The sequence below is a fragment of the Asterias rubens genome, chromosome 7 (genome assembly GCF_902459465.1).
Source record: "Asterias rubens chromosome 7, eAstRub1.3, whole genome shotgun sequence".
Taxonomy (NCBI): Eukaryota; Metazoa; Echinodermata; class Asteroidea; order Forcipulatida; family Asteriidae; genus Asterias; species Asterias rubens.
In genome coordinates, this window is record NC_047068.1 from 11,419,918 (window position 1) to 11,444,267 (window position 24,350).

Consider the following 24,350-nt stretch of genomic DNA (forward strand, 5'->3'; position numbering starts at 1 on the left):
AAGCCTAAGCGTATTTCACATGTTGGCAGAAACATTGGGCGGCCATATTACGTGTTTACCGTGGATTTGCATTGTGACGTCATTTATTTTCGTGCGGTAAGCACCGGAAGGTTAGCTTGCCTTTTCGTGTGCTTACGGTTAGCAGCGCTATGAAATAGAAATTGCACAGTAAAGCACAAAATCGGCCGGTAAGCAGTGCTATGTGACGAGTTTTGGCTTCTGCGTGTGCACAAAATAAATAAAAATAAATGAAGATGGCGTGTCATAGCAGTTTTCATTCTTATTTTATTTACTTAATCTTTATATTTTGCTTGTTATTATTTTGTTTGTATTTTTCTAAGGTTTCTAAACTTGTTTATTGTTTAAACTGCTTCTTCGCCTAAGGGGATACATTGATTTTAATCGAGTTGTGGTGCTTGGTTCTAAAGTATTTGTAACCGATAATTTTGTCTTGGTTTGTGTTTACTTACTGACCCTAGAATCGTGCACAAGGGGCTGTTGTAATTATAGGACTAGCTATGACCTTTATGCCTAACTAATTTATTGATTTCGCCTCGGTAGTTTACAGTGTTGGCATGGAAACTATTGTGATAATAGCTTGATGTGATTCTGCGTTGAAACTGTAATTACGGGTAATTGATAATTTTGCCTTGCCATGGGTACTCGGTCACGCTTTTAATAATATTCATTTTAAAAGAACGTCCTTCCGATAAATCAATTATTGGTTAGCACTTGGGTCGACAGCAACACCATAATAATAACCACTGGAAAGAGCCAAGTCAGGTAGATGTTTAAACACTAGCCTTCTGCCAACAGGAGTTTGGGAATTATTTCAAGTCTCGAAATATCCATCTGTTCTTCAACTCAATCATCTTTAGAAGATTACGAGACAAGTAGATTTTAAATCTACTCTCTGTTCTGGATTTTGGATGAGACTGTCTGCCGTTAATTCAATCGTCGTCTGGTGACGGTTAGGGTCTGAAAACAGTTCAAATATTCAAATCTTTTCTCCTTTCGAATCAGGTCCAAGCATTTTGAGGAATCTACAAGATGCGTATAAGTCAAGCGCTAATTCTTGCTCTTGGCGTTTACTGTGGTCGTCTAGTGGCTGAAATCTGCCCTCCTGATTGGCAACGATACGGCGAGTCATGTTACTTCATTATAAAGGACAAGATGGATTGGTACCAAGCAAATCGCACTTGTGCCGAGTCACGAGCAAACCTGGCCATCCCAAACTCAAAATCCAAACACGATTACATGTGGGAACTATTCCTGAAAGAACCTGATATGACATCAACAGACCATTGGATTGGTTGCAATGACATCGAGGAGGAGGGAAACTGGCAGCACTGTCCGTTACCGGGTGATATCAACGCCTACGAGAATTGGGCGGAGAAAGAGCCAAATGATAATAAAGGTGGTGAAGACTGCGGAGCCCAAGTCAACAAATACAATGGCCAATGGGACGATCGCAAATGTGAGACACTCTTCTTTGCTATATGCGAGCTCCCGGTTTGCAGTGGTGGCCGCCTCAATCCTCAGTGCCTGCTACACCACGCCATGGAGGAGTTCATGGGTGAAGGCGTCGGATCATGCGGGAAGGCTTGCCGATCACATCCCCGATGTCACTGTTTCAATCTGCCTAAGCAAGCTGGAGGGAAGATGGTTTGTCCATAAAGCAGCAAGGGTCAGGAGAAATGGAGGACAAAGAAACATAACGATAAAAACATTGATGAAGTGATTTACACTTATATTTGTTGGTGTTGAATGAAGTTAATATTGGCGAGTTCTGGTTTTGAAGGATATTCAACAACGCTGTTCTATCGGATGGTTGATATAAAGGGACTGTATATGATTCTTAGTTTCTGACTCTTAACAGATGGCTATAAAAACTTACGTAGTACACCGCATTCTTTGGATAGTTTAACACATTTTGAGAAACCTTTCACTTCGAAGTAGGCTACACATCCATTGTACTATGGTCATCGAAAAAAGAATCCTTTGAATTTATAAGAAACGTTACCGCGGTAACATTTCTCAGATTGTGTATTCCTGTATGGATTATTGTTCTTGGGTTCGATTTCACAAAGAGTTAGGACTAGTCTTAACTTGGGTTTAATCATAGGAGATATTAAAAACGAATGGCCATAGTCCTATGTAAGGACGAGTAACTCGTCCTAACTAGAGATAAGACTAGTCTTGACTCTTTGTGAAATATTCGCTTATAGGACTTTCGGCAATATCTCAAAAATGTGACCACGTTTCACAGGTTAAGTTTTATTGCATATACAGCTTTATTTCAATAGGAATATAACCATCGAGTGGTTCCAAACAGTGTCTTTGACGATGACTACCGGTCGGATGTATCCTGGAAATAATACCAAGTAGCTAGAGTTAAGCTGTTGTTGTTGTTATGATGTATATGTGGAGCATTTTTGTTAGCATAATTATCAACAAGTTTTTAATTGTTAAAAGTATAAGACATAATATGGTGCACACTTGTTCTGATTTTTAAATCACCGCCGTTCGATTGCCCCTTCACATGGTCGTCCCGTTCTATACCGTTAGAATATTCCTTTAAAAGCACTGGACACGTTTGGTAATTACTCAAAATATATTAGTATGAAGTTATTTGGTATAACGGCTCCCTCTGAAGTAAACGTAGCTTTTTAGAATTAGGTAGTTTCTCACTGCGATATTCGAATCCGAGAAAGATTTTAGACCTGAGGCCTTTCTCAGGCATTTGGTAGCACACATTGTACAACAAGGGTGTTTTTGCTTTCAATATTTCCTTTCAACTTCGATGACCAATGGAGTCCAAATTTTCACAGGCTTGCCGTGTTATGCATATGCTGGGGTACACCAAGTGAGAATATTGACCTTTGACAATTATCAAAGGTGTCCAGTGCCTTTAATTAACTACCGTTTCCTATATACATCTCAAAGACCAATATCTTGATCAGGAATCCACGTGTTGGCAATACATTTGATAAGGGAGACAGGGTACTTATACGCAAGAAAAGTATGAACAAAATTTCCTTTATTTGGGGGTTTTATAAGTTAGGCTTTACCCTACATTACTGTTTCTGAAATATTTTTATCAATCCTGTTACTTGCACTTGCGCTGTTCGGATGCTGATTAAAATAAAATAAAATAAATACATGACATGTGTTGTCTTCTTTAATTTGTGCGAAGGTTATCTTTAATTTAAGACTTGAAGAAAATACTAAATAGTTACTTTAAAAGCCTACAATGCGACTCTGTGTTTGTATACGATGTAAGGTCTCAACATCTCAGCCGGGAATGCATCACGTGAAGCGAGCACTTTATGCTGTAGGCCTCGAAGTGCTTAAAGGCAGTGGACACTATTGGTAATTACTCAAAATATTTATTAGCATAAAACCTTACTTGGTAACAAGCAATGGGGAGAGGTTGGTGGTATAAAACATTGTGAGAAACGGCTCCCGCTAAAGTGGGTCAGTTGAGTAGTTTGAGTTCTAGAAAACAAGCATCTGGACGCAACTTCGACGACCAAATGAGCTCAAAATTTCACAGATAACAACAAATTCGGTTAGATTTCTATTAATTGTATACTCCTAGCAGTATTAGCTTACTATAAAACTAACTTCTGTACATGTAGTATTAATATACATTTCAGGCTATTTGCATTACTGGATTCAATAGACAATTATCATGATGCAGCCTTCTTAATTTTCTCCAATTCAAATCAATATAACCAAACCGAGGCTGGAAGGAAAAATTAGTCTGGTTCCTTTTTGTACATGGGATCCATTACTGTAGGTGGATACAGGGAGCATGGTGGTGGCCGGATGATAACGCTCTAAATGTATGATGTTTACTTATGAGCTGACATCTGACAGGATCTGAAATAAAGAACAGTGAGACAAATCATTATATTTTGCTGCTGACCAGGTCCCAAATTCATTAGGCAGAAAACATCGCTTCAAAATTGTCTGCTAAGCAGGTATGAGCAGGATACCAGTCATAAATGGTACATGTGACTTGCTAGTGCTGCTGGTAATCTTATTCTGGTTAAAACAACATTGTGCTAGGCTATTTTTAGTGCTTCATCAGTGGGCCCACATTTTGGCCTGTTATAGGCATCGTCAAAACCCGATTAAATTCAATTCAATGTAACAAATATTCATGAACTCCCCAAAACAAAAGACTAAAACACCTTCGGTAAGACCAGTATTCTCAGTTGGTTCCCCAACATATGCATTAAATAACAACTCTGTGAAAATTGGTTCTCAATAATTGGTCATCGAAGTTGCAAGAGAATAATGAAGAAAAAAAAACTTTGTTGCACAACTTTGTGTTCTTTCAGATGCATACACAGGCTCCATCTCAAGTCTTCTTCGATAATTGAGTTAGAAATTGCCTCTGTCTCAAAAGGAATTACTTCAGAGAGAGCCGATTCTCGCAATGTTTTGTATTATCAACAACTCTCCATTGCTCGTAACCAATTAACTTTTTCTGCTAACATTGTTAACAATTGTTTTGAGTAATCACCATAAGTGTCCAGTGCCTATATAGCTTGAGCTTAAACAAGAATTGTGCTTACGAACCATAGTATCCGGCCCGTCTTCTCTGGCGTGCCACAAAACTTGACCTCGACTCTTTGAAGATGCGTTCCTCTTAAACCTCACGACAGCGATGACAACGACGATGACCAGGACGAGACAGACGAGTGCAATGACAACTGCAGCTGCAGGGAAGCTAGCAGGAGCCGCAGAGACAAATTGTCCAGTGATGGGCCCGGTATTATTAATTGACGGTGGGGTCACTACTGCGCAAAAAGACAAGCAAAGATGACTATGCCATTAGGACATATTGACACAATAAAAGCAAAGCTTCGTCAGGTGGGAAAACAGGTTAACATTTTATTTTATTTTAAATGGTTTATGGAAAGGTTTGCGGTAACACCATGATGTAATGACTATTACAAAAAAATTCCCCTCACCAGAAGACGATCAGAGCATACTGATCGAAACGTCGAGTTGAAACCAACGGATATTTTCAGAACCACCCCAACTCATTAAAGAGATAGTCATTACATGGTGTTACCGTAAACCTTTCCATATCTTATGTCCACCATGCAAAGTTTCAAATCCTACTTTCCACTTTTGTATCCTTATTTTTCTATTCGAAGCTTTTTCTGACTGTGCTTTCTCCCCTTTCCAATATAAAGTTTATATTCAAGTATTCCCACCGGGCTGCTTATATTACAATTGTAAACGTACCTGTTTACGAAACACTATTGGATCTCAAACATATGCATTAAATACCAAACCTGTGAAAATTTTGACTTAATTGGTTGTCGAAGTTGCGAGAGAATAATTGAGAAGAAAAACACCCTCGCCACACAAGTTGTGTGCTTGCAAACGCCTTGACTTTGAGACCTCAGCTGAGGTCTCGAATTTAATTCAAATATTTTAGTGAGAAATTACTTCTTTCTCCAAAACTAATTTACTTCAGAGGGAGCCGTATCTAACAGTGTGTATACTATCAACAGCTCTGCGTTGCTCGTTACCAAGTATGTTTTTATGCAAAACAAATACTTTGAGTACTTTACCAATAGTGTCCAGTGCCTATTATTACATGTCTTCTCATACCTTTGTCTGTTTTGGCGCGAATGCATGTACTTTCTGGCCCTTTCCCGGCACTCGTCCAAGCTGCAATTTGGAAGCAGTAGTTCGTGTCAGGCACCAGCCCTCCCAATAGCGTCCATTCATTGGTTGTTTCTTGTGATGTCGTCAGGATCTCTTGTTGGCTACTGTCATTGTAGGTCAGCCTGTAGGTGTACTTGGAGATGAGTCCTCCACGATGTCTACACGGAGGTTCACTCCAGGAGAACCCAAGACTCTGACTCGTAAAGAAGATGGCAACATCCTCAGGTGGAGTGGTTGGAGCTGATTGAGACAGCAAACATAAATCAGTTTACCAGAGGTTATAAAAATGAAGGAAGAGATTTTCTCTACAAAGATCGGTGGACTTGCGAGAAACCTAGAACCCAAACAGAAGCTAGACGGATATAACAAAAGAGGAAGGTTTTTAAGAAGTTTTTTTAAATTTCTGTATATGGAAGGAGAATCTCTAATGTGAACATGGAGTTAATTCCGCTCCCTGGGGCTGGCTATGCAAAAAGACTTGTCGCCTAATGTACTACGAGATTTGATGTTAACATGATTTGAGATTTGATTTGAGACAATTTAATGAACACTCACCTGAATCTTCAGTGGAGAAGATTACCGCCAGCTGTGGCCCACTACCAGCTGAATTAGTTGCCGTTACGTACACCTGGTACTGAGTACCAGCTAGCAGGCCAGTTAAAACAGTCGAGTTTCTAGCCGACGAAACGCTTGAGTGTCCGGGTTGTTCCTCAGCGTCCGTCCCACAGATGTTCCGGGTGTTAGTGACATAGTGGATTTCGTATTCATTAACCTCACAACCGTTTGGTAGAGGCGGTTGCCACGATATGGTTAATCCGTTGGCGGATGAATCGAGGATCTTTATATCTGAGACAGGACCTGGTGCTAAAAAATAAAAGATACAACAGCGAGTAATTAATATTATTAAGTCCCATTTTTATGCAAGTCACCTGACACACAAGGTCTGAAGGCCACTTCAAGGTGTGGGCTAGCTACAATATACTTTTTTTTCAGGGGCTGTTGCCACATACTCCTAGGGCTGAAACAGGGTTCCCCCCTCTACAGTCCATGCGGGTGTATACTTTGGTATCATCCATCAGAAGACAGGTTGTTAGTTTAGAGCAGAAAGCACTACCTCCTCTGTTCTTCTTTTGGTATATTACAAGGAGAGACGGGAAAAATCTTGAGAAGCAGTGCTTGGAAGGACGTGTTACTGGTCACGCTGGAAGAGGAAGACCGAAAGCCAGATGGACTGACGACATTCGTGCACCGAAAGGTTATACATGCATGAGCTAACGACAATAGTTTTGGACAGGGAGGCTTGGAGGGACTTTAGTTCTCGGACCACCACGGGACGGCGGACACACTAATAAAGAGAAAGAAAAAGGATTGGAAAAAGGATTGGCGTAAAAGGATTGCCGGGTTTGGCGTTATGAAATATTCGCTTGTCTTCCGTATAGAGGACACCGATTCGAATCCCGCCGGTGCGCAACAAATATAACTCGATCTGCAGAGTTACAAATAAAGATATATGTGAAATAAACACAGATGCAAACCGACGAATAATACCTTTTCCACCCGTCATCATAACCAACGGTTCGGAATAAGGGCCTTGTACCCCGGAAGAAATCGCAGCAACTTTCATCGAGTAGACGTGACAGGGAGCAAGCCCGGCGAATCCCACTTCTGACACCAATGTTGTACCTGACGCTACGATGGCGTTTGTGGCTGCGTCCTGCATGTTGTACCTGTACCCTTCAAACACTCCACGATACTCCACGCATTGAAGATCGTTCCATGTAAATAGGAGCGTGTCTGCGGTAGATGAGGCTAGAGATAAACCTTCGGGTGGGTCTGGTGCTGTTGAAGTAGAAATGCAAGACGCGTTTACGGACTTTTATCTTGGAAAACACACTATTTTGAATATGTACAATTTCTATTCGTTTTCGCACGACAGGTGTGAATGCATTGGCATTTTGTATTACGTAACTACCGAGTGGTATAAATAGCCAAGTTTGTATGATTCTGCTCACTCTCTGTTCAACAGTAAACCTTTGGGTAGGTACAGTGATGTTAAAGTAGAAATCAAAGACTCATTTGCGGACATTTTATCATGCAAAGTAAGACATTTGAATGTATCAATATTCAGTTTTGTCTGCATGTACTGCAGCATTTTAAAACTTGTCTATATTGTAACAAGTGGAATGGGGCATGAGTAAAAGAAATAAGATTCTGGTTTGTACACCGTAAAACTGGGGGTGTTAAATTGACACCAAGGATGTTGATCTTGTAGATACCAAAAAGATAAGAATTTACACCGGGTGCTATTTTAACACCATAGCCTAATGTTAATCTTGATTCTCTCTTCGATACCATGTGACAACACCCGTGGAGTCAACGTTAACGCCACAGTTTTTGCAGTGTATTTGATTTGTGCCTAACATAGATCGTTTCTTTCACACCTGCGGAAGATGAAATGACGTCAACGGTGACCTCTGACCCGTTGTAATCGCCAATCATAGCAAGAACGCCGATCCTGTATGTAGAGAAGGCTTCCACAGGATGTAACGTCACTGATGTTTCGTTGGTTACCAAGGGATGAACGCCCTCTCGTGGCTGTATCGCAGTGTCACATTCTCCCATCTTAATGAGATCGTCTATTAAGCAATACTCATCGGCACATTGCACTGGTTGCCAGCTCACGGTAAAACCTTCCGGTGTCACGGTGACTGTTAAACCCTCAACTCGTAAAGGATCTGAAAAATAAGTTGTGAGAAGTCGTTATCAATGAAGTGGTGTTCGTTCAGGTTTTGCATGGTGTGTAAGAATAAGAATTAACTTATAATTAAACAGGAAGCTTGCAAGTGTTAGCTCTTTAAAAGAGCCGGTGTCGACCGCAAGCTTTATGTTTAGTTAATTTCTGTAATATCGAAGTCCATCAATTATAGCAGTCCATCAATTCAATTCAATTCAATTCAATTCAATCACATTGTTCATCCATGATTCAATCAACATTTATTTCCATTTTGGGTGAAAGACAGAGACTAATAAATACAGTAAGTACAATTATTTAACTAAAAGACAGTAAAGAACTGGTAAAGAAAAATAATGAAACGAAACATGAATGAGTGACCATCTAATGTTACTGTGGGGAGCAAACCAAAAGGGGGGCAATAACAGTAGCCCGACAAGCTTATTTTGAAATGCCTTACAAAACTTGACCATGACGTCATTGCTGTAGGGTCATGCTCATTGGTCAATCGGGGTGAATGTATCTTTCTAAAAGGCGTACACACGTGTATTGCACACGTGTTTGCTCCATCTTAAAAAGATACACATTTGAAGTTCAAAATTCTGTTGATTTCTGAGTTACCTGATTTTTGGATTGTTGAAGCCGTTGTAAATGCCTCTGTTGGTAAAATACTGACAACACCATAGTGTGACTGAACATACACTCTGTACAATGAAGCCGGTTCCAAACCACTCAGTGTGAATGACGTGGTATCTCCATTGATGACGTCGGGGACCAAGACTCGCTTTGGTGATTCGATTGGTTCACACTGCCCTCTATTGATCAACTCATACGCAATGGTGTAGAAGGACGAGCTATCTCTACTCCACATGACGAACAATTTGTCTGGGTTATCAGTCGCATGCAAAACAAGTTCTCTCACGCCGTTGAAATCTTGTTAAAAAAAATTACAGAAAAGGGAAAACTGTTTCTACTGTTTTCATGAAGTATGGAAATAAATGTAAGTTTGAATGAATTTAATGAGATTCCATATCCATTTACATACATGTGGTTTGCGGTAACGCCGTGTGTGTGTCTACTTGCCAAGTAAAGGTCGTTCACTAGAGAACTGTCTTGCTATATGTTCTACTACCATGGGGTAGATTTTTTGGAATTTTTGAGGAGACTACTATTGAAAAAAACTGTCCTGCTTTTCAACTACTTCCCGGGCGGAAGTTAGAAAATCGGCTGGGACTACTACTTTAGCTTATAAATGGTCCTCATTGTACTGCACTACGGAGTGAGTTTTTAATATTGGTCTCAACGTTTCGACTAGCTGGCTTAAAGGCAGTGGACACTATTGGTAATTGTCAAAGACTAGCCTTCACAGATGGTGTATCTCAACATAAGCATAAAATAACAAACCTGTGAAAATTTTAGCTCAATCGGTCATCGGACTTGCGAGATAGCAATGAAAGAAAAAACACCCTTGTCACACGAAGTTGCGTGCGTTATAGTTGGTTGATTTCGAGACCTCAAGTTCTAAATCTGAGGTCTCGAAATCAAATTCGTGGAAAATTACGTCTTTCTCTAAAACTATGTCCCTTCAGAGGGAGCCGTTTCTCACAATGTTTTATACCATCAACCTCTCCCCATTACTCGTCACCAAGTAAGGTTTTATGCCAATCATTATTTTGAGTAATTACCAATAGTGTCCACTGCCTTTAAGTCATCGTCAGGAGACTGTATTCCATATTATTGTTAAATAAAAAAATGCTTTGTAGGTTCCTCAGCTGACAGATCCACACTCACTGAACTGAGTGGCTACCAATCAATTGTACTTAGCAAATTAGATATTAAACTTGCATTGGGATAAAGAACACTGTTTGTGTTTCTACCCTGACACCGATGTGTGTTAAGCACTGTATACGTTTAGAAAGAGCCTTTTACAAAAATTCACTTGCATGTAAATGCAATGCATATTTCTTGGGTGGGCCACAGCAAGCCAAAACGAAAGTTATCAAAATAAATTCACATGAAATTGATAAATAAATACATCAATGTAAATGGTTTGTTGCTGTTATTGTTGTTGTTTACACTTTTGTCCCCTGATTTACCTGTATGTTGACAGCCAGGTCCAAAGTAAGTTGCAGCACAAGCTATATAATTTGAAGAAAAACGAGGGAGAAATCAAGAAAATGTGTTTAATAACAACGCAGTGGTCTACGTGATTGACTTGGAGATCGTCTCCTCAGAACTGTGAGGTCTAGGTCTTCAGTGCAATTTGTATTATTTTTGAAGAACTGCTTTTGCATGTTTTGAAGCTCCTGGTGATGTGGTTGATTGATCAAGAGTGGTCATCAAAGTATTTTTTGGAAAAAAAACAACAAACTTGTTTGACTTTTTTTTCCATAAGGCCTTTTTGATCATGACGTTTTTTGAAAATCCCATCAATTACCCTATAGTTTTGCGCAGACAAGTAATGTTTTTATGCTTAACATTATTTTGAGTAATTACCAATAGTATCCAGTGCCTTTAATCGGTATTGACATTGACACTAATAATAATTGTTACTCACGTCCATCACACTCTCCTGTGTCTTGATGACAGGCAGTGCTTGAAGCACAATGGCATGATTGCTGACAGTCAACGCCAAACCTCCCCACTGGACAAGCTGAAATCGCGAGATCAGAATAAGTTTGAATAAAACATGAATTATATTACATGTTGAATTGCATCGGAGATAAAGAATATTCAGTTTGGTTTTAACCATATACCATGTGATTTAACATTGTAAATTTAGTACTTTCCCGAGTTCTGTAAAAGTGAATTAATGTTGGACGGTTTAAACTATAACAAAAAAAATGCGACTGGAAATTGCTAAAATGGGATATTCGATTAATATTTGTTTATGTTTATGAACACTAGTTCACTTTATACTTTCCGGAATATTCTATGAGTTGAAAAAAAATTGTGTTAATTATGCACATTATGCAAATTTTTGTGATAATGATTGGTTTTATTTCAGTGGACTTAAATGTTACCTGTTTGTTGACAGTTCACTCCAAAATATGTGAAAGCACAATCTAAAAAACAAAACAAAATAGGACAGTGAGTTTACTCTTGGTTCAAAGAATATGAAACATGTCTCTTACTAAACTAAATTAAACTCAATGAATATACTTTTCATTTCTTCCAAATAACTCATAACGTGGTTAATAACATAACAAGACTCCCTAATGTCAGTAATAATAATAATAATAATAAGACTTGTAATGCGCACATATCCACCCTGCTGGGTGTTCAAGGCGCAGTTCAATAAGAGTATTAAAGTGCAACAAAACTTCTTTTTTTTAATTGCTACCTTAAGGATCTGCAAAAATACCATTTATCTCGAGACAAAAAAAACGTTCACTGCCGACCAATTTCCCCAACACTTTTCTGTTAAAATAAGAAAAGTGGAAATAGTACAGCACAGCCACTTTAGATTTGTATTTAAAAAAATAAATACATTTTTTTCAAAGTCAACAGATACAGCGTCAGACATTGGTCTCCACCAAAAAACACACTCGTAAAAAAGTAATACTATTAAAACCTTTTAGTCAATTCGAATCAAGACGCGAAAACCAGGAGGTTGATTTGTATGATAATTTTGTTCCATCGCTACAATCAAACCATGGAAACGTGCACAACACTCTCAGCCAATGATATGTCTTCGTTTGGGGTTGACGTTATTTGCAAGTAATCTATTTCGTCTGCTCGGAACTATAAGGTCCTTGAATGCAATTTGTATGAACTTTTTATTTTTACTACTTTGTAAATGGGGTTTGTTGATTTATTTCTGTTTGGCAAAAGAAACATTCGTTTTTAAATTATTTTTTTATTTTATTTTATTTTTGTTACTTGTAGTTTTCATTTATTAAAGAATGACCAGTTATTATTAAATTGCCATTAGAACCTTATGGTTTTGAGCAGACGATTTAAAGCTTGTATGAACCAACCTTTGCGACAATAACACAACATGGACAAAAAATAACAACAAGCTAGACTCTCACTTGACGAAAATGTAAATGACAGAAAAAATACAATAATATTTAAACAAATCAACAACAACAACAACAACAACCTACCACCCTGACATTCCCCTGTGTCCTTGAAACATGTGACGTTGGTGGCGCAGTGACATGTTTGTTTGCAGTCAGCTCCGTAGGTCCCTTCTTCACATTCTGAAAATAATGATTACTTTTTTAATTCCTGCTTCATAGTTTGGAGAGATGTTCTTTGGTACAAGTTTTATTTTAGATTTAGAGTTTAGGATTTATATTTAAGATTTAGTGGGTTTAAAGACAGTGGACACTATTGGTAATTACTCAAAATAATTGTTAGCATAAAACCTTAATTGGTAAGTAGTAATAGGGAGAGGTTGATAGTAGTATAAAACCTTGTGAGAAACGGCTCCCTCTGAAGTGATGTAGTTTTCGATAAAGAGGTAATTTTCCGCGAATTTGATTTCGAGACCTCAAGTTTCCGCGAATTTAATTTCGAGACCTCAAGTTTAGAACTTGAGGTATCGAAATCAAGCATCTGAAAGTACACAACTTCGTGTGACAAGGGTGTTTTTTTTCTTCTTCATAGTTATCTCGCAACTCCGACAACCAATTGAGCTCAATTTTTCACAGGTTTGTTAATTTATGTACATGTTCAGATACACCAAATGAGAAGATTGGATTTTGACAATTACCAATAGTGTCCACTGCCTTCAAGTCCATTCGTATTGGGTTTTGGGTTCTTAAATTGTGGTCCCTGCCTCCCTGTTTTTATTGTATATATGGATATTGCTTTTGCAAGTACCTGTATCTGCTTTTGTTTCAATGATTTTTGTTTGAGTGATTTTAAAAGCAGTTGAGCGCAATCTCTTTTTACAATTATATAATTATATTTTTGTTGTCGTTGCCCCTTTAATGCACTCACCTTGCATACAGTCAAGTCCTTTGTAACCTGCTGCACACGAGCATCCATACGGATCAGGCAGGCAGAAAAGTTTTCCTCGGCAACCGTTACCATGGGGATCTCTTGAACCCATGCAGTAATGGCTGCCATCTTGAGCAAAGACATCACGTCCAAGAACTTTTGACAAGAGTTTAAACAAATAATTAAATCCATGCTTAAAATAGTATAAAGCAAGTGCATTGAAAACTACACTTAAGAGACACAACTTATCGATTGATTGGTTATCGAATGATCGAATGACGCTTGAATCTTTGTCAAAAACTTCAACAAAATATTGGCTTACCTTCTTCGCAGTGGTTGCCTTTAAATCCTGGTGCACAAATGCATTGTCCAGATTTATCATGGCAAATGCCGCCATTGTAGCAAATTGGACATATGAAAGAGCAGCTATTGTCCGTCCCCCACCTTCCCGATGGACATGCTGCAAAGAGAATTGACGTTCGTTGGATTATGAACATCATATGGTTGGAATGTTTTTGTTAGAGATGTAGGCAACTTACAAGGCATTCAATTCAATTCAATTCAAAAAATGATAATGATAATGATAATGATAATGATAATGATAATGATAATGATAATGATAATGATAATGATAATGATAATGATAATGATAATGATAATGATAATGATAATGATAATGATAATGATAATGATAATGATAATGATAATGATAATGATAATGATAATGATAATGATAATGATAATGATAATGATAATGATAATGATAATGATAATGATAATGATAATGATAATGATAATGATAATGATAATGATAATGATAATGATAATGATAATGATAATGATAATGATAATGATAATAATAATAATAATAACGAAAACTTACAAAGCGCCAAAGTCCGCCTAAAAGACGCTCAAGGCGCTTCACATAGATACAATTTAACAAAAGAAAAACAAAGGCTAAAAAGAACTAATCTAAGTAATTAATCATTAACAAACCTAAGAAATTAAAAAACAGCAATACAGTTATAAAAACACACTAATACACAATATACAATAATTTAAAAATATAAAGATTACTTGACAAAATGACAAAGCAGATTATGTACAAACGGTTGAAAATTATGCAATTATATACAACATACAAGCCTACAGATTTACAGTGCACTGAATGTTAGCAGAACTTATACCTTGTACTTGTACTTTAACATTGTATGGTCGTAGGGGCACCACAGCTGACTTTTTGACGATTGTGCGCCATCCATTGGCGCACCTCCGCCATTAACCTCAATCTACTGGCCGGCAAATACTGGCCAGCGAAGTGCAGTCTACTGACCGACAGAAGTGCAATTTATACTGGCCAGCAGAAGTGCAATCTATACTGGCCACAAGTGTATAGCCTATACTGGCCAGCTATAGTTGTAGCTACATTGGCCGGCAGAACTGCAATCTATACTGGCCACAATCCATGTGTGTAGCCTATACTGGCCAATTATCAGTACAACAAAATAGCTTAATTTCTGAAAACACTAATTGATTAGCACAATCAATTAACACTGGAAGAAAGCACTCGCTAATTTAATATTCTTGAAAAAATGGCCGTTGATATGATGTGATATAACATTTGAAAAATCAACCACATAAAACTTAAAGGCATTGGAAACCTTTTGTAATATTGCAAAGACAATATTCTCACTTGGTGGTGTGTCTCAACCTAATTATGGTTAAATTAACAAACCTGTGAAAACTTGGACTCAAAAATGTTTTTAATCGAAGCTGCAAGATAACAATAAAAGAAGAAAACCATCCTTGTTGCACAAACAAGTAACACTTACCTCTTACTATTAGTCTCATAATACCGTGGAGTTGAAGATGGACGAACCTCGTAAACATGACACTCGTAAACTCCGGCATCGCCTAAACAAGCATTTGAGATGATATGTGTCAGACCGTCCTGCGACCTGTCAATAAAAGGTCCACTGTTGTGCCTCCACCTGAAGGCAGAAGTTGGTGGGTTCACACTCCGCATTTCCAGGGTGACTGACTCGCCAACATTCACGGTCTTTGTCAACGTCAATGGTCGGATGTGAACTTCATTTTCTGCGGGGAAGAAAAGTTAATTTTTTTGTAATCATCTTGTTTGCAATGATTACGTTAAGTTTTGGCAGCGAGCAGCTCCACCATTAGTTCACCAAAACATAACGTTTGTGGTGATTATTTTTCTTGTATATTGGGGAAGTTTAGGAAAAGAACATTATTTTCTAACGTAAGAGTGGAGTGTGAAAATTGTGCCCTTTTTTAGTGGTGTGGCTTGTTTAAAAATGATGTTGTATTAGAGGAGGTTGTGAAAGGTGTTTCATACCATTCTTATGCAAGACGATTGTTGTTATCTGAGTTACTACATCGTCCAAATCCGCTTGGCAGTAGAAGGCACCTATCCGAGTATTGCCCCCATTTTGGGGCAAGTACCATAGTGAGGCTGACGTATCCCCAGAGGGGTGGTTGACCTGATGGGCGCCCAGAGGCAGACCTGGGGTGTCTGGGTGGCCCGTTCCAGACTTCCTCCCGAAGAAGATGTCAGCTGAGGCATCTCGGCTGCCCATGTAAGCACCGATGAAGAAGTCATTATCAACGGCGGGGTCTATCAGGGGTGATGATGAGTAACATGTTGTATCCAGGTAGGATGTCTTGTTTACTGAGTGAGAAGTTGAAATAGTTGGCGGATTTATAGCATCAGCGATGAAGAATATAATCATAAAACAGTTATTACAGGAACACGTTGCCTTGGATCGACCGAGCTGGTCTTCAAAAAGGGTTTGTAACCGTTTGTTATAAAATGCATATGGACACAAATGCACACAAATTTGCCTCGAAATTGCGTGGTTTTCCTTTTACTTTACAAACTAACACGGTCAACCATTTATGGGAGTCAAAAATTTGACTCCAATAAATGGCCGACCGTGTTTGTCGACGAGGTAAAAGGAAAACCACGCAATTTCGAATGATACTAACTGTGTGGATCATTATGTTCTAACAATATCTCTCTAACCATATGCATTTTATAACAATCGGTTAGAAATGCTTTTCACCGGATATTCTGTACCCCTCCCCCCTCTGGGAAATTAATGTGCTTAGGACTGTAGGTGGATCATTCAAAAGAGGCTGCTATCAATCTCCACAGTGGTTTTGACCTTTTAATAGTTTGTATTTGAAGGAAAATCAACACTTTTTTGCTTACAATGATAGCCTTCAAACACAAGAAGGAAATTGCTTCCAAATAAGCTGAAACAAACAAAATGGTATGAAATACCCATACAGGACGGCTTAATTGTAGAGGTCAGACTAATTGGAGACTTTCAAACGCTAGGTGGCAGCAGACTTTACAACGTAAGTTTTCATAGACCTTTTCACAAACGGTATCACTGACCTTTTCACAAATACCCATTGCTTGCGCAAGCGCTAACTGTTGACTGAGTTGCAGGCTGGTCTATCTAGGGTTCAAACTTGATCGCTGTTGTTAGACCAGCGTGCACCTCATTCCACGCCTAATGATTGGGTGCGTACCGAGTACGCCTATTTGTCGCTCGGCCCCAGCGGCCAGCGGCCAGTCTATCCAGGACCGCTGGGATGGGCTAATTGCTTGCACAGATTCTTGTTCAGGAAGTACCACGTCTGCAGTGCATAGAAATATGGCGCAGTGTGAGTGTGATGCATGATGGGACTGCGCATCATTAAACCAATGACAGTGCCTGATACGTTTGCCCATCCCAGCGACTTTGGTTAAAGCAAGGCGCTGGGGACGAGCGAAGGCAAAAGAGAGTTACGTAAGTGGATATTAATAACCTACCTTGTACATTTGGGCATTCGGTAGAGAACGATTCTGTCACAAACACTTCACAGATCTTCAGCGCAACTGGCGATTCCGATTCTTCGTGATCGATATCGACGCTAATGAATCGACCTTGGAGAGGTGGCTCACAGGTCATCACCAGCCATCCACGTGGTTGAGCCAGAGATTCGGTCACTATCCCACACACGCTGTTGTCAGTCAAAATTGAGCTCTCGCCAACCCGCACGACAGCTCCGATCAGGCGAGTGACTTGAAACAGTTTTTGAAACATAATATTTAGTAAAGCAGACTATGGGACGCTAGGTGGCAGCAGATATATTATGAGGTAACTTTCCTTAGAAGCACTTGACTTTGTCAAGGACCAGTATGCTCACTTGGTGAACCCATTAAGTATTAAACGTGTGAACTTTTGAACTCAATTGGTAATTGAATTTGCACTCATGAAAAACCCACACCATGGTTGCATCTGTGTGTCCAGTGCATTTAAGGATCATTTCCTTGTACTTGGGCTCCATATTCAATAACTCTACGCTCTGTTTAATATTGTCAATAAACACTGTGCGGAACTTAGACGATTCGTAAACTGCACCATTTGATGACGAGCCCTAAATAATTGAAATTATAATGAAAGAGATTGTTGAACGCTAGTTGGCAGCAGATATCCGAGCTAAATTATTCCTTGGTTATGTAAATCAGAACAGGAGCTCCTTGCACAGAAAAATTAATATGCAAAATGATATCCAACATCGATGTATATATAGGTTTTCTCGGTCAATTTCGGAAAAAGAGCAGCCAATTTAACCACCAAGCTATTCTATTTCGCGCAAAATCGAATGCTACCCAAAAGGGTCATTCGATTTCGTTTTGGGATTAGTCAAATGTAATGTTGCGTCATTCGAATTAACAAAATAATCATTCAATTTAACAATTCATTAAAGCAGCATTCAAATTCGCAGACACTTCTCGAGGCGTGTGTTTTACGAAAAAGAATGACGCTACGCTAAATTGAACAGAGTGCTTAAAGGAACACGTTGCCTTGGATCGGACGAGTTGGTCTATAAAAATCGTTTGAAACCGTTTGTTATGAAATGCATGGTTAGAAAGAGGTTTTAAAAGTATAATACAATGATCCACACAAATATGCCTTAAAATTGCGTGGTATTCCTTTTACCTCGTCGACAAACACTGTCGGCCATTTATGGGAGTCAAATGTTTGACTCCCATAAATGGCCGACCGTGTTAGTTCGCAAAGTAAAACGAAAACCACGCAATTTCGAGGCAGATTTGTGTAAATAATTGTATTCTACTTTTACAACATCTTTCTAACCATATGCATTTTATAAAAAACGGTTACAAACGCTTTTGAAAGACCAACTCGACCGATCCAAGGCAACGTCTTTCTTTAAGGAACTTGAATGCCTCAAAACGAAATTGAATGACCGAATTCTGAATTTGAAACGCAGTAACAACTGGAAAAGCAAAACAGCTTTAATTCAAACGCATGAAAATTAAATTGTCTGCTGCCAACTAGCGTCAAAGTATTGGTCCCTGCGCAGACGTCACACACGACTTTCTCTCTGCCACGGTCTGCCATTTTGAGAGTCAAATTGCATGCAAAGATACGGTGCTTGTGAAGCTTCATCCGCGTCGCTTTGTGCACAACACACATAGGGAACCAGACTCCCAATATGGCGCAAGCAAGTGTTATCATGTGATTAAGTCATAGGGTGCGTTCGTTAAGCTCCCCTTGGTCTACCCCGGTGTGTCGCGGTTTTCTTTTCCATGACGAACGTGGGTAATTATCTGCACACGTTCGTCCTAGAAAAAAAATACTCCACACACCGGGGTCGACCTAGGGAAGCTAAACGAACGCACCCATTGGTGCATGGGGTCAATATAGCTCTATGTGTCTAATATAGCTCTAAGTGTCTGACGTTCACGTTCCATATTATTTGCGTGTAACATGCATCCTTTTTTATACAAACCTCCCTAATAGCTATTTGACGCACGCAGACCTCGGTTTATCCTTTTTAAAAGATGTTGTGGACTCACTACGAGGGCACTCGTTTTGTTTTGGTTTATATAAACATGTTACACAAAGCGTTAACCACATCACCAAATGGCTTATGACACTTTTGCATATAGCTCTGAAAACATTTAGAATCGTAATTGAATGTTCTATACTCAGTATTTGGGAAAGCAAACACCGGCGTATAAGTGACAGACAAACACCTGTGGTCGTTATTTTCTAAAAATGAAGGTGCACCGTTTTGAAAGTGGGTCAAGAAGAAGAGTTTTGCTTTTGTGTTATGATTGTGGTTTGAAAAGGAAATGTTCTTACCATCTGGCCCATGGTTTGCTATGGTGATTTCTCTTATACATAAACTTCCTGATAGATCCATCCGCCACCATGGATGGACTTCCGACGCTAAGAATGAGATCAAAACACACAGATTAACCCAGGCCCGTAACAAAGTTCAAAGAGAAATAAATAAGACCCTTGTTGCATTACTTGTTTATAATAAACAGCTTCAGCTGAAGTATTTTATTATTTGAGTGATAAATCTCTTTCTCAAAAACTTCCCATTGCTAGTTATACCACAATACAAATCACTGTGGTGATATCTGACAATCTCAGTGCATTGTCCCACTAGACAGTTTTTTGGCAGAAAACTTGGAGGCAGCCAATTGCAGTGTATGCAGAACCTCTTGTGTAACCTAATGAGTAATTTTTCAAACGTTATCTTACGATCCCCACGAATAATATAATTATGTGAACATGTGAATGAATTGGTACCGGTGCTAGGAATATTTTTGTGAATTTCACCATCTGATAGAGGATAGATTTTATGACCGCGGGGAGGGCTGATAGACAAAATAACAAACTTTGACTTCTTTTACATGAAATTGGGTTGTGGTCAACGAAGTTACCGGTTGCAAGAAGCAGATTAGTTCATTCAACCAGTAAAGAAAATAGATTGATCATTGTGTCCTCAATATGCCATTGAGTGACTCTTCACGAAATCTATTTGTTTTGAATCTCTGTCTATGCTAGCTGGGTTTTTTTGGTAAGGAAGCAGGATGTTGAGTTTGCTAAGGTCAAGCGTCAAGCCAAGAGCCCACTTCCTTCATTTCGGATGACAACATTTCGAAGCAGTTTTATTCGGCATGCGTAGTTTTCAGGTCCCGTAACAAGTCGTTAAGTGGACAAGTCGTTAAGTGTTCTGTCGCGGTGTGAGAAAGTCGAGACGTGGTGGCGGCGTGATTCAGGTTTCCGCGATTGAATACTGCTCTCGTGAGATCTGAGTGCTCTCGCGCGAAGCTGCTGGTTGCCGACTTCTACTCCCAATAATAGACCCGTAGTCGTGAGAGCAGTTGTTTCGCGGGGCCAGCAGTCTCGCGAGAATACTGCCAGTGTCGCGGCAATCACAGAGAGATTTAAAGCGCTATCAATGCGACAGACATTTAGCGACTTGTCCACAAGTCTAGTAATAGGAGAGACGCAATAATTTTTATATCTTTGACCTTCACCTCCACTTTACCTAATTACTGAATTCTGCGTTAACAAAAAAATTCTGAGCGGTACGATGTCGTGCAACATAAAAAGTACACTTTAGACTTGGTACTTTCCCGAGTTCTGTGAACAAGACCACAGGCAAAAGTTACTCCTTTGAGATTAGAGCCCACGACCTCTGCCAATCTAGAGCAGTGTGTTTACCAAACAAGACCACTGAGATTGAAAGAGGCAGTTTAGAATACTAACATTTTAGCAGCGGTTACCGCATTGATTTAATTGATGCTAAATTTGCACCGGGGATAAAGAATAGCATTTGGATTGCTCCTAGTTCTGAGCAGATGAATGGATTTTGTCTTTTGCTGATTCCCGCCTGTAGTTTTCTTGGCATTAAAAAAAAAAAAAATAAAAATAAAAATACATTTTTTGTACCTTGCAGTTATGCACAGTTTTATGGCTCGGGAACACAAACTCAAAGAGGCTATTAATTGCTAACCCAATGGCAAACAAAAATAGAGTCCGCGAATGTATTTTTATTTTATTTTTTTGTTTTACTTGTTATGAATAAATGAACAATGTTTAAGTTCAGCATTTGTATGACAACGTAATCAACGCTCTTGGGGCGTTCATCGTGTATAGAGGTCGTTTTAAGCATTAAACAAGGTATGGGAAAATTAAGGGAAATTGTGCATGGAAGTGGCACTCAGTCAGAGTATAGGTAATGTAAAATACCAGTCTTTCACTTGGTGCATAAAATGAAAAATCTGAGAAAAATGTTACCCAATACTGTCTCCGAAGATGTAAGAGGACAATGAAAAAAAAAATTGTACAATTAATATAATGTGTGCTTTCAGATGCATAAGAAGGGCTCAAAGCCTGAACTCTTGAATGGACAATTTCTTTTTTTTCTCTCTCAAAAACTACGTTACTTTAGGGGGAGCCGTTTCTCACAATGTGTTATACTATAAATAACTCTCCATTACTCCTTACCAAGTAGGTTGTTTTTTATGCTTACAATTATTGCTATAGTAATTACCAATAGCGCCCAGTGCCTTTCAAGGAACATTACAGAGTTGGTAAAAAAACCAAAAACTTACACGGTGTAACGCGATGATAGAAGAAAACATCCCTTAAAGTATTTCTGTCTGTAATTTCATATATATTATGATAAGAAATGAATAAAACTACTTTCCCGTTTGAAATTGATCGCCCAGTGAGCGTTTTATGTCGTTTTATGTCGTGCTAAAATAATGTGTTATCAGTTTTGCACTATTTCCTCGTGACCCAGATGTCCAATCGATCTCAAACTTAAACCGGTTTGTCAGTTAATGTCTATGGTGGATTTCATAAAGTGCTAACACCGCCAGCATCTGTTTTGTTAGCAAAACAAAAACATCTTTGATGTTCCTTTACACCAATGTACTCACCCGTTGAGGAGCACGACACACTATAAGGTGTGATCCCGTCTACAGCTTTGTTGGCTGTCTTTGTCCACGAAGTTGAAGACTGGAAAGCATTTTTACCAATCACATTGAGAGCGGCTGTTTGCCTGCAAAGGCCTGCTATGAATTGTATGAATCAATAGATACATTCAACAAAAGAGCTTTACCGACAGACAGTACTGAAATCTGATAATTTTTATACTCAAAACACCATTTGGTAACGCCATTAAAAAAAAGGGAACCATGCACAATTTTTCGTGAAGCGTGAGTTTTGCTTCAGTTCTTCACATTTGGGTTTCGCATTAGACTGTGATACAAAGTACCAATTTGACAGAGTGAGTGTTTTTGGGAAACAAAAAAAAGGTTTTTGTTGTAGTCATGTACAAATTAGCAGACTTGGTCAAAATTAATGAGAATGTTAGGTTTTTCTTTTGAAATCTAGCTGCTTTTGAATGAAATTGGAGTAAAACCGAACAATAAAATGTAAAGCACAATACAAAACCACGAAAAAATTGTATATTGCTAAAATTACAGCGAATGATTGGAATAGATTACTGACAATACTTACAAGTTACTTTAAAATTATACAAAACATTTGTGGTACAGTTAAAAAATAAGTAATTACCGTTTGACTAAAGAATTAAAAATATGAATTGAATTGGGAACAAAGGATTGTCGAAAACGAAGTGATTTTGTTTGTGGTGGACGGAGTCTAATACCAGAGCGATTAAAAACAAAGCAATTAAAAAGTGGGTGGGTCGGGTCCTTCATTGCTGTACTTAACTTGGCAACCATTTTTGTTTCAAATTCTATATCCAAGGATGGCAAGATTAAACCTATGATCCGCTGAGCATTTTTCTTTACCCTGTCAAATTTCTTCTTACTCTGCTGTGAAAGTAAACCGTATGTACATATTAAGTTAAAAGTTAAAATACTCTGTATCAAGGACTGATAAAATAAACGCAAGATGTCAACGGTTGTTTTCTGTATAATGAACTTTGCATATTTTGATGCAATTTGCCAGAAGTTAACAAACACTTACCGAGAAGACAACAGAGTATGAACGCAGAAATAAAGAGCCGACAGCCAACAAAGTTGTGTCCCACAGACATTTTCGATCCAACTCTCGCACTCTCCAACTTTCCTACTAAAATGAGGGCTGTTTGAATCACAATGTTTATTATAATGTCACGTGATGTGCCTGTTTGTAGACGATTATCATAAATATACATTTGACGTATATAAAGACTTTTGATTGTAAACAAAACAAAAAAGCGGGACTCCGATGTGACCTTGCTACCTTGGGCACGGATCAACAACGGTTTCCCAAAATTACTGGGACCTTGAGGAAGTGTTTGGAGTCATAGTTTTAAAGGCACTGGACACCTTGTTTGGAATTTCACTTTGCCTTGTGTTAATGTGTAATTTCTTAAATGTCAAATGACGATCTCACTTGGTGTATACATATGCATAAAACAACAAACCTACGAAAATTTGGACTCAATTGGTCATCAAAGTTACTAAGAGAATATGTAATGGGGAAACAACACCATTGTTGCACACCTTTGTAAAAAAGTCTGAAGTATTGTAATATTTGAGTGAGAAATTACCTCTGTCTAAAAAATTAGGTTACTTCAGAGGGAGCCGTCTCTCACAATGTGTTTGCACAAATTTATGTGCTTTGAGATGCGTAAAAAGGTCTGATAAAGTATTTTAATATTTGAGTGAGAAGTTACCTCTGTCTCAAAATTCAGAAGAAGCCGTTTCTCATGATGTTGTTTACTTTCACTTATTTCGAGTAATTCTCAACAGTATCCAGTGGCTTTCAAGTCAGACTCAAATATTTTATTTTATCATAACCATAAGTTTAATTCACAAAAGTAAAATTTATAAATAAATAACGAAGAGCTAAATTAACAATAAATCGTTTACAAAACAATTAAGTTAATCGGGGACAAAACATTAACCCATGCATCTCAACCAGGAAATGATGTGCGCCTCTTTACACAAATTAAACACAATATTTTGTCAAGGTCATTTCAGGGTAAAGATAAATATTTGCACCGGTTTGACCTTTTAATGGAAAAGCCATCTTTGTTTACTGTCAGTGAGTTTAAAGGGAACGCACACCATTTGTTTTCGGGAACCGTTCTATTGTCTTAATCATGTATA

General features: G+C 38.5%; 2 protein-coding genes across 2 annotated transcripts; one reads left to right on the top strand and one right to left on the bottom strand.

Annotated features, from left to right (window-relative positions):
* The first annotated feature begins 1,050 nt into the window (after positions 1-1,050).
* LOC117292424 (lactose-binding lectin l-2-like) lies at positions 1,051-1,677 on the top strand. The gene has a single exon (XM_033774455.1). The coding sequence runs from the start codon at positions 1,051-1,053 to the stop codon at positions 1,675-1,677; it is 627 nt and encodes a 208-aa protein (XP_033630346.1).
* Positions 1,678-3,023: 1,346 nt separating this feature from the next.
* LOC117292340 (angiopoietin-1 receptor-like) lies at positions 3,024-15,379 on the bottom strand. The gene is made up of 14 exons (XM_033774364.1): positions 15,208-15,379; positions 13,698-13,835; positions 13,376-13,531; positions 12,535-12,630; positions 11,449-11,490; positions 10,983-11,078; positions 10,522-10,563; positions 9,047-9,358; positions 8,136-8,429; positions 7,243-7,533; positions 6,250-6,558; positions 5,638-5,934; positions 4,591-4,811; positions 3,024-3,885 (listed from the first exon to the last, which is right to left on the bottom strand). The coding sequence occupies exons 1-14, from the start codon at positions 15,284-15,286 to the stop codon at positions 3,862-3,864; spliced, it is 2,397 nt and encodes a 798-aa protein (XP_033630255.1). The 5' UTR covers positions 15,287-15,379; the 3' UTR covers positions 3,024-3,861.
* Between the last annotated feature and the right edge of the window lie 8,971 nt (positions 15,380-24,350).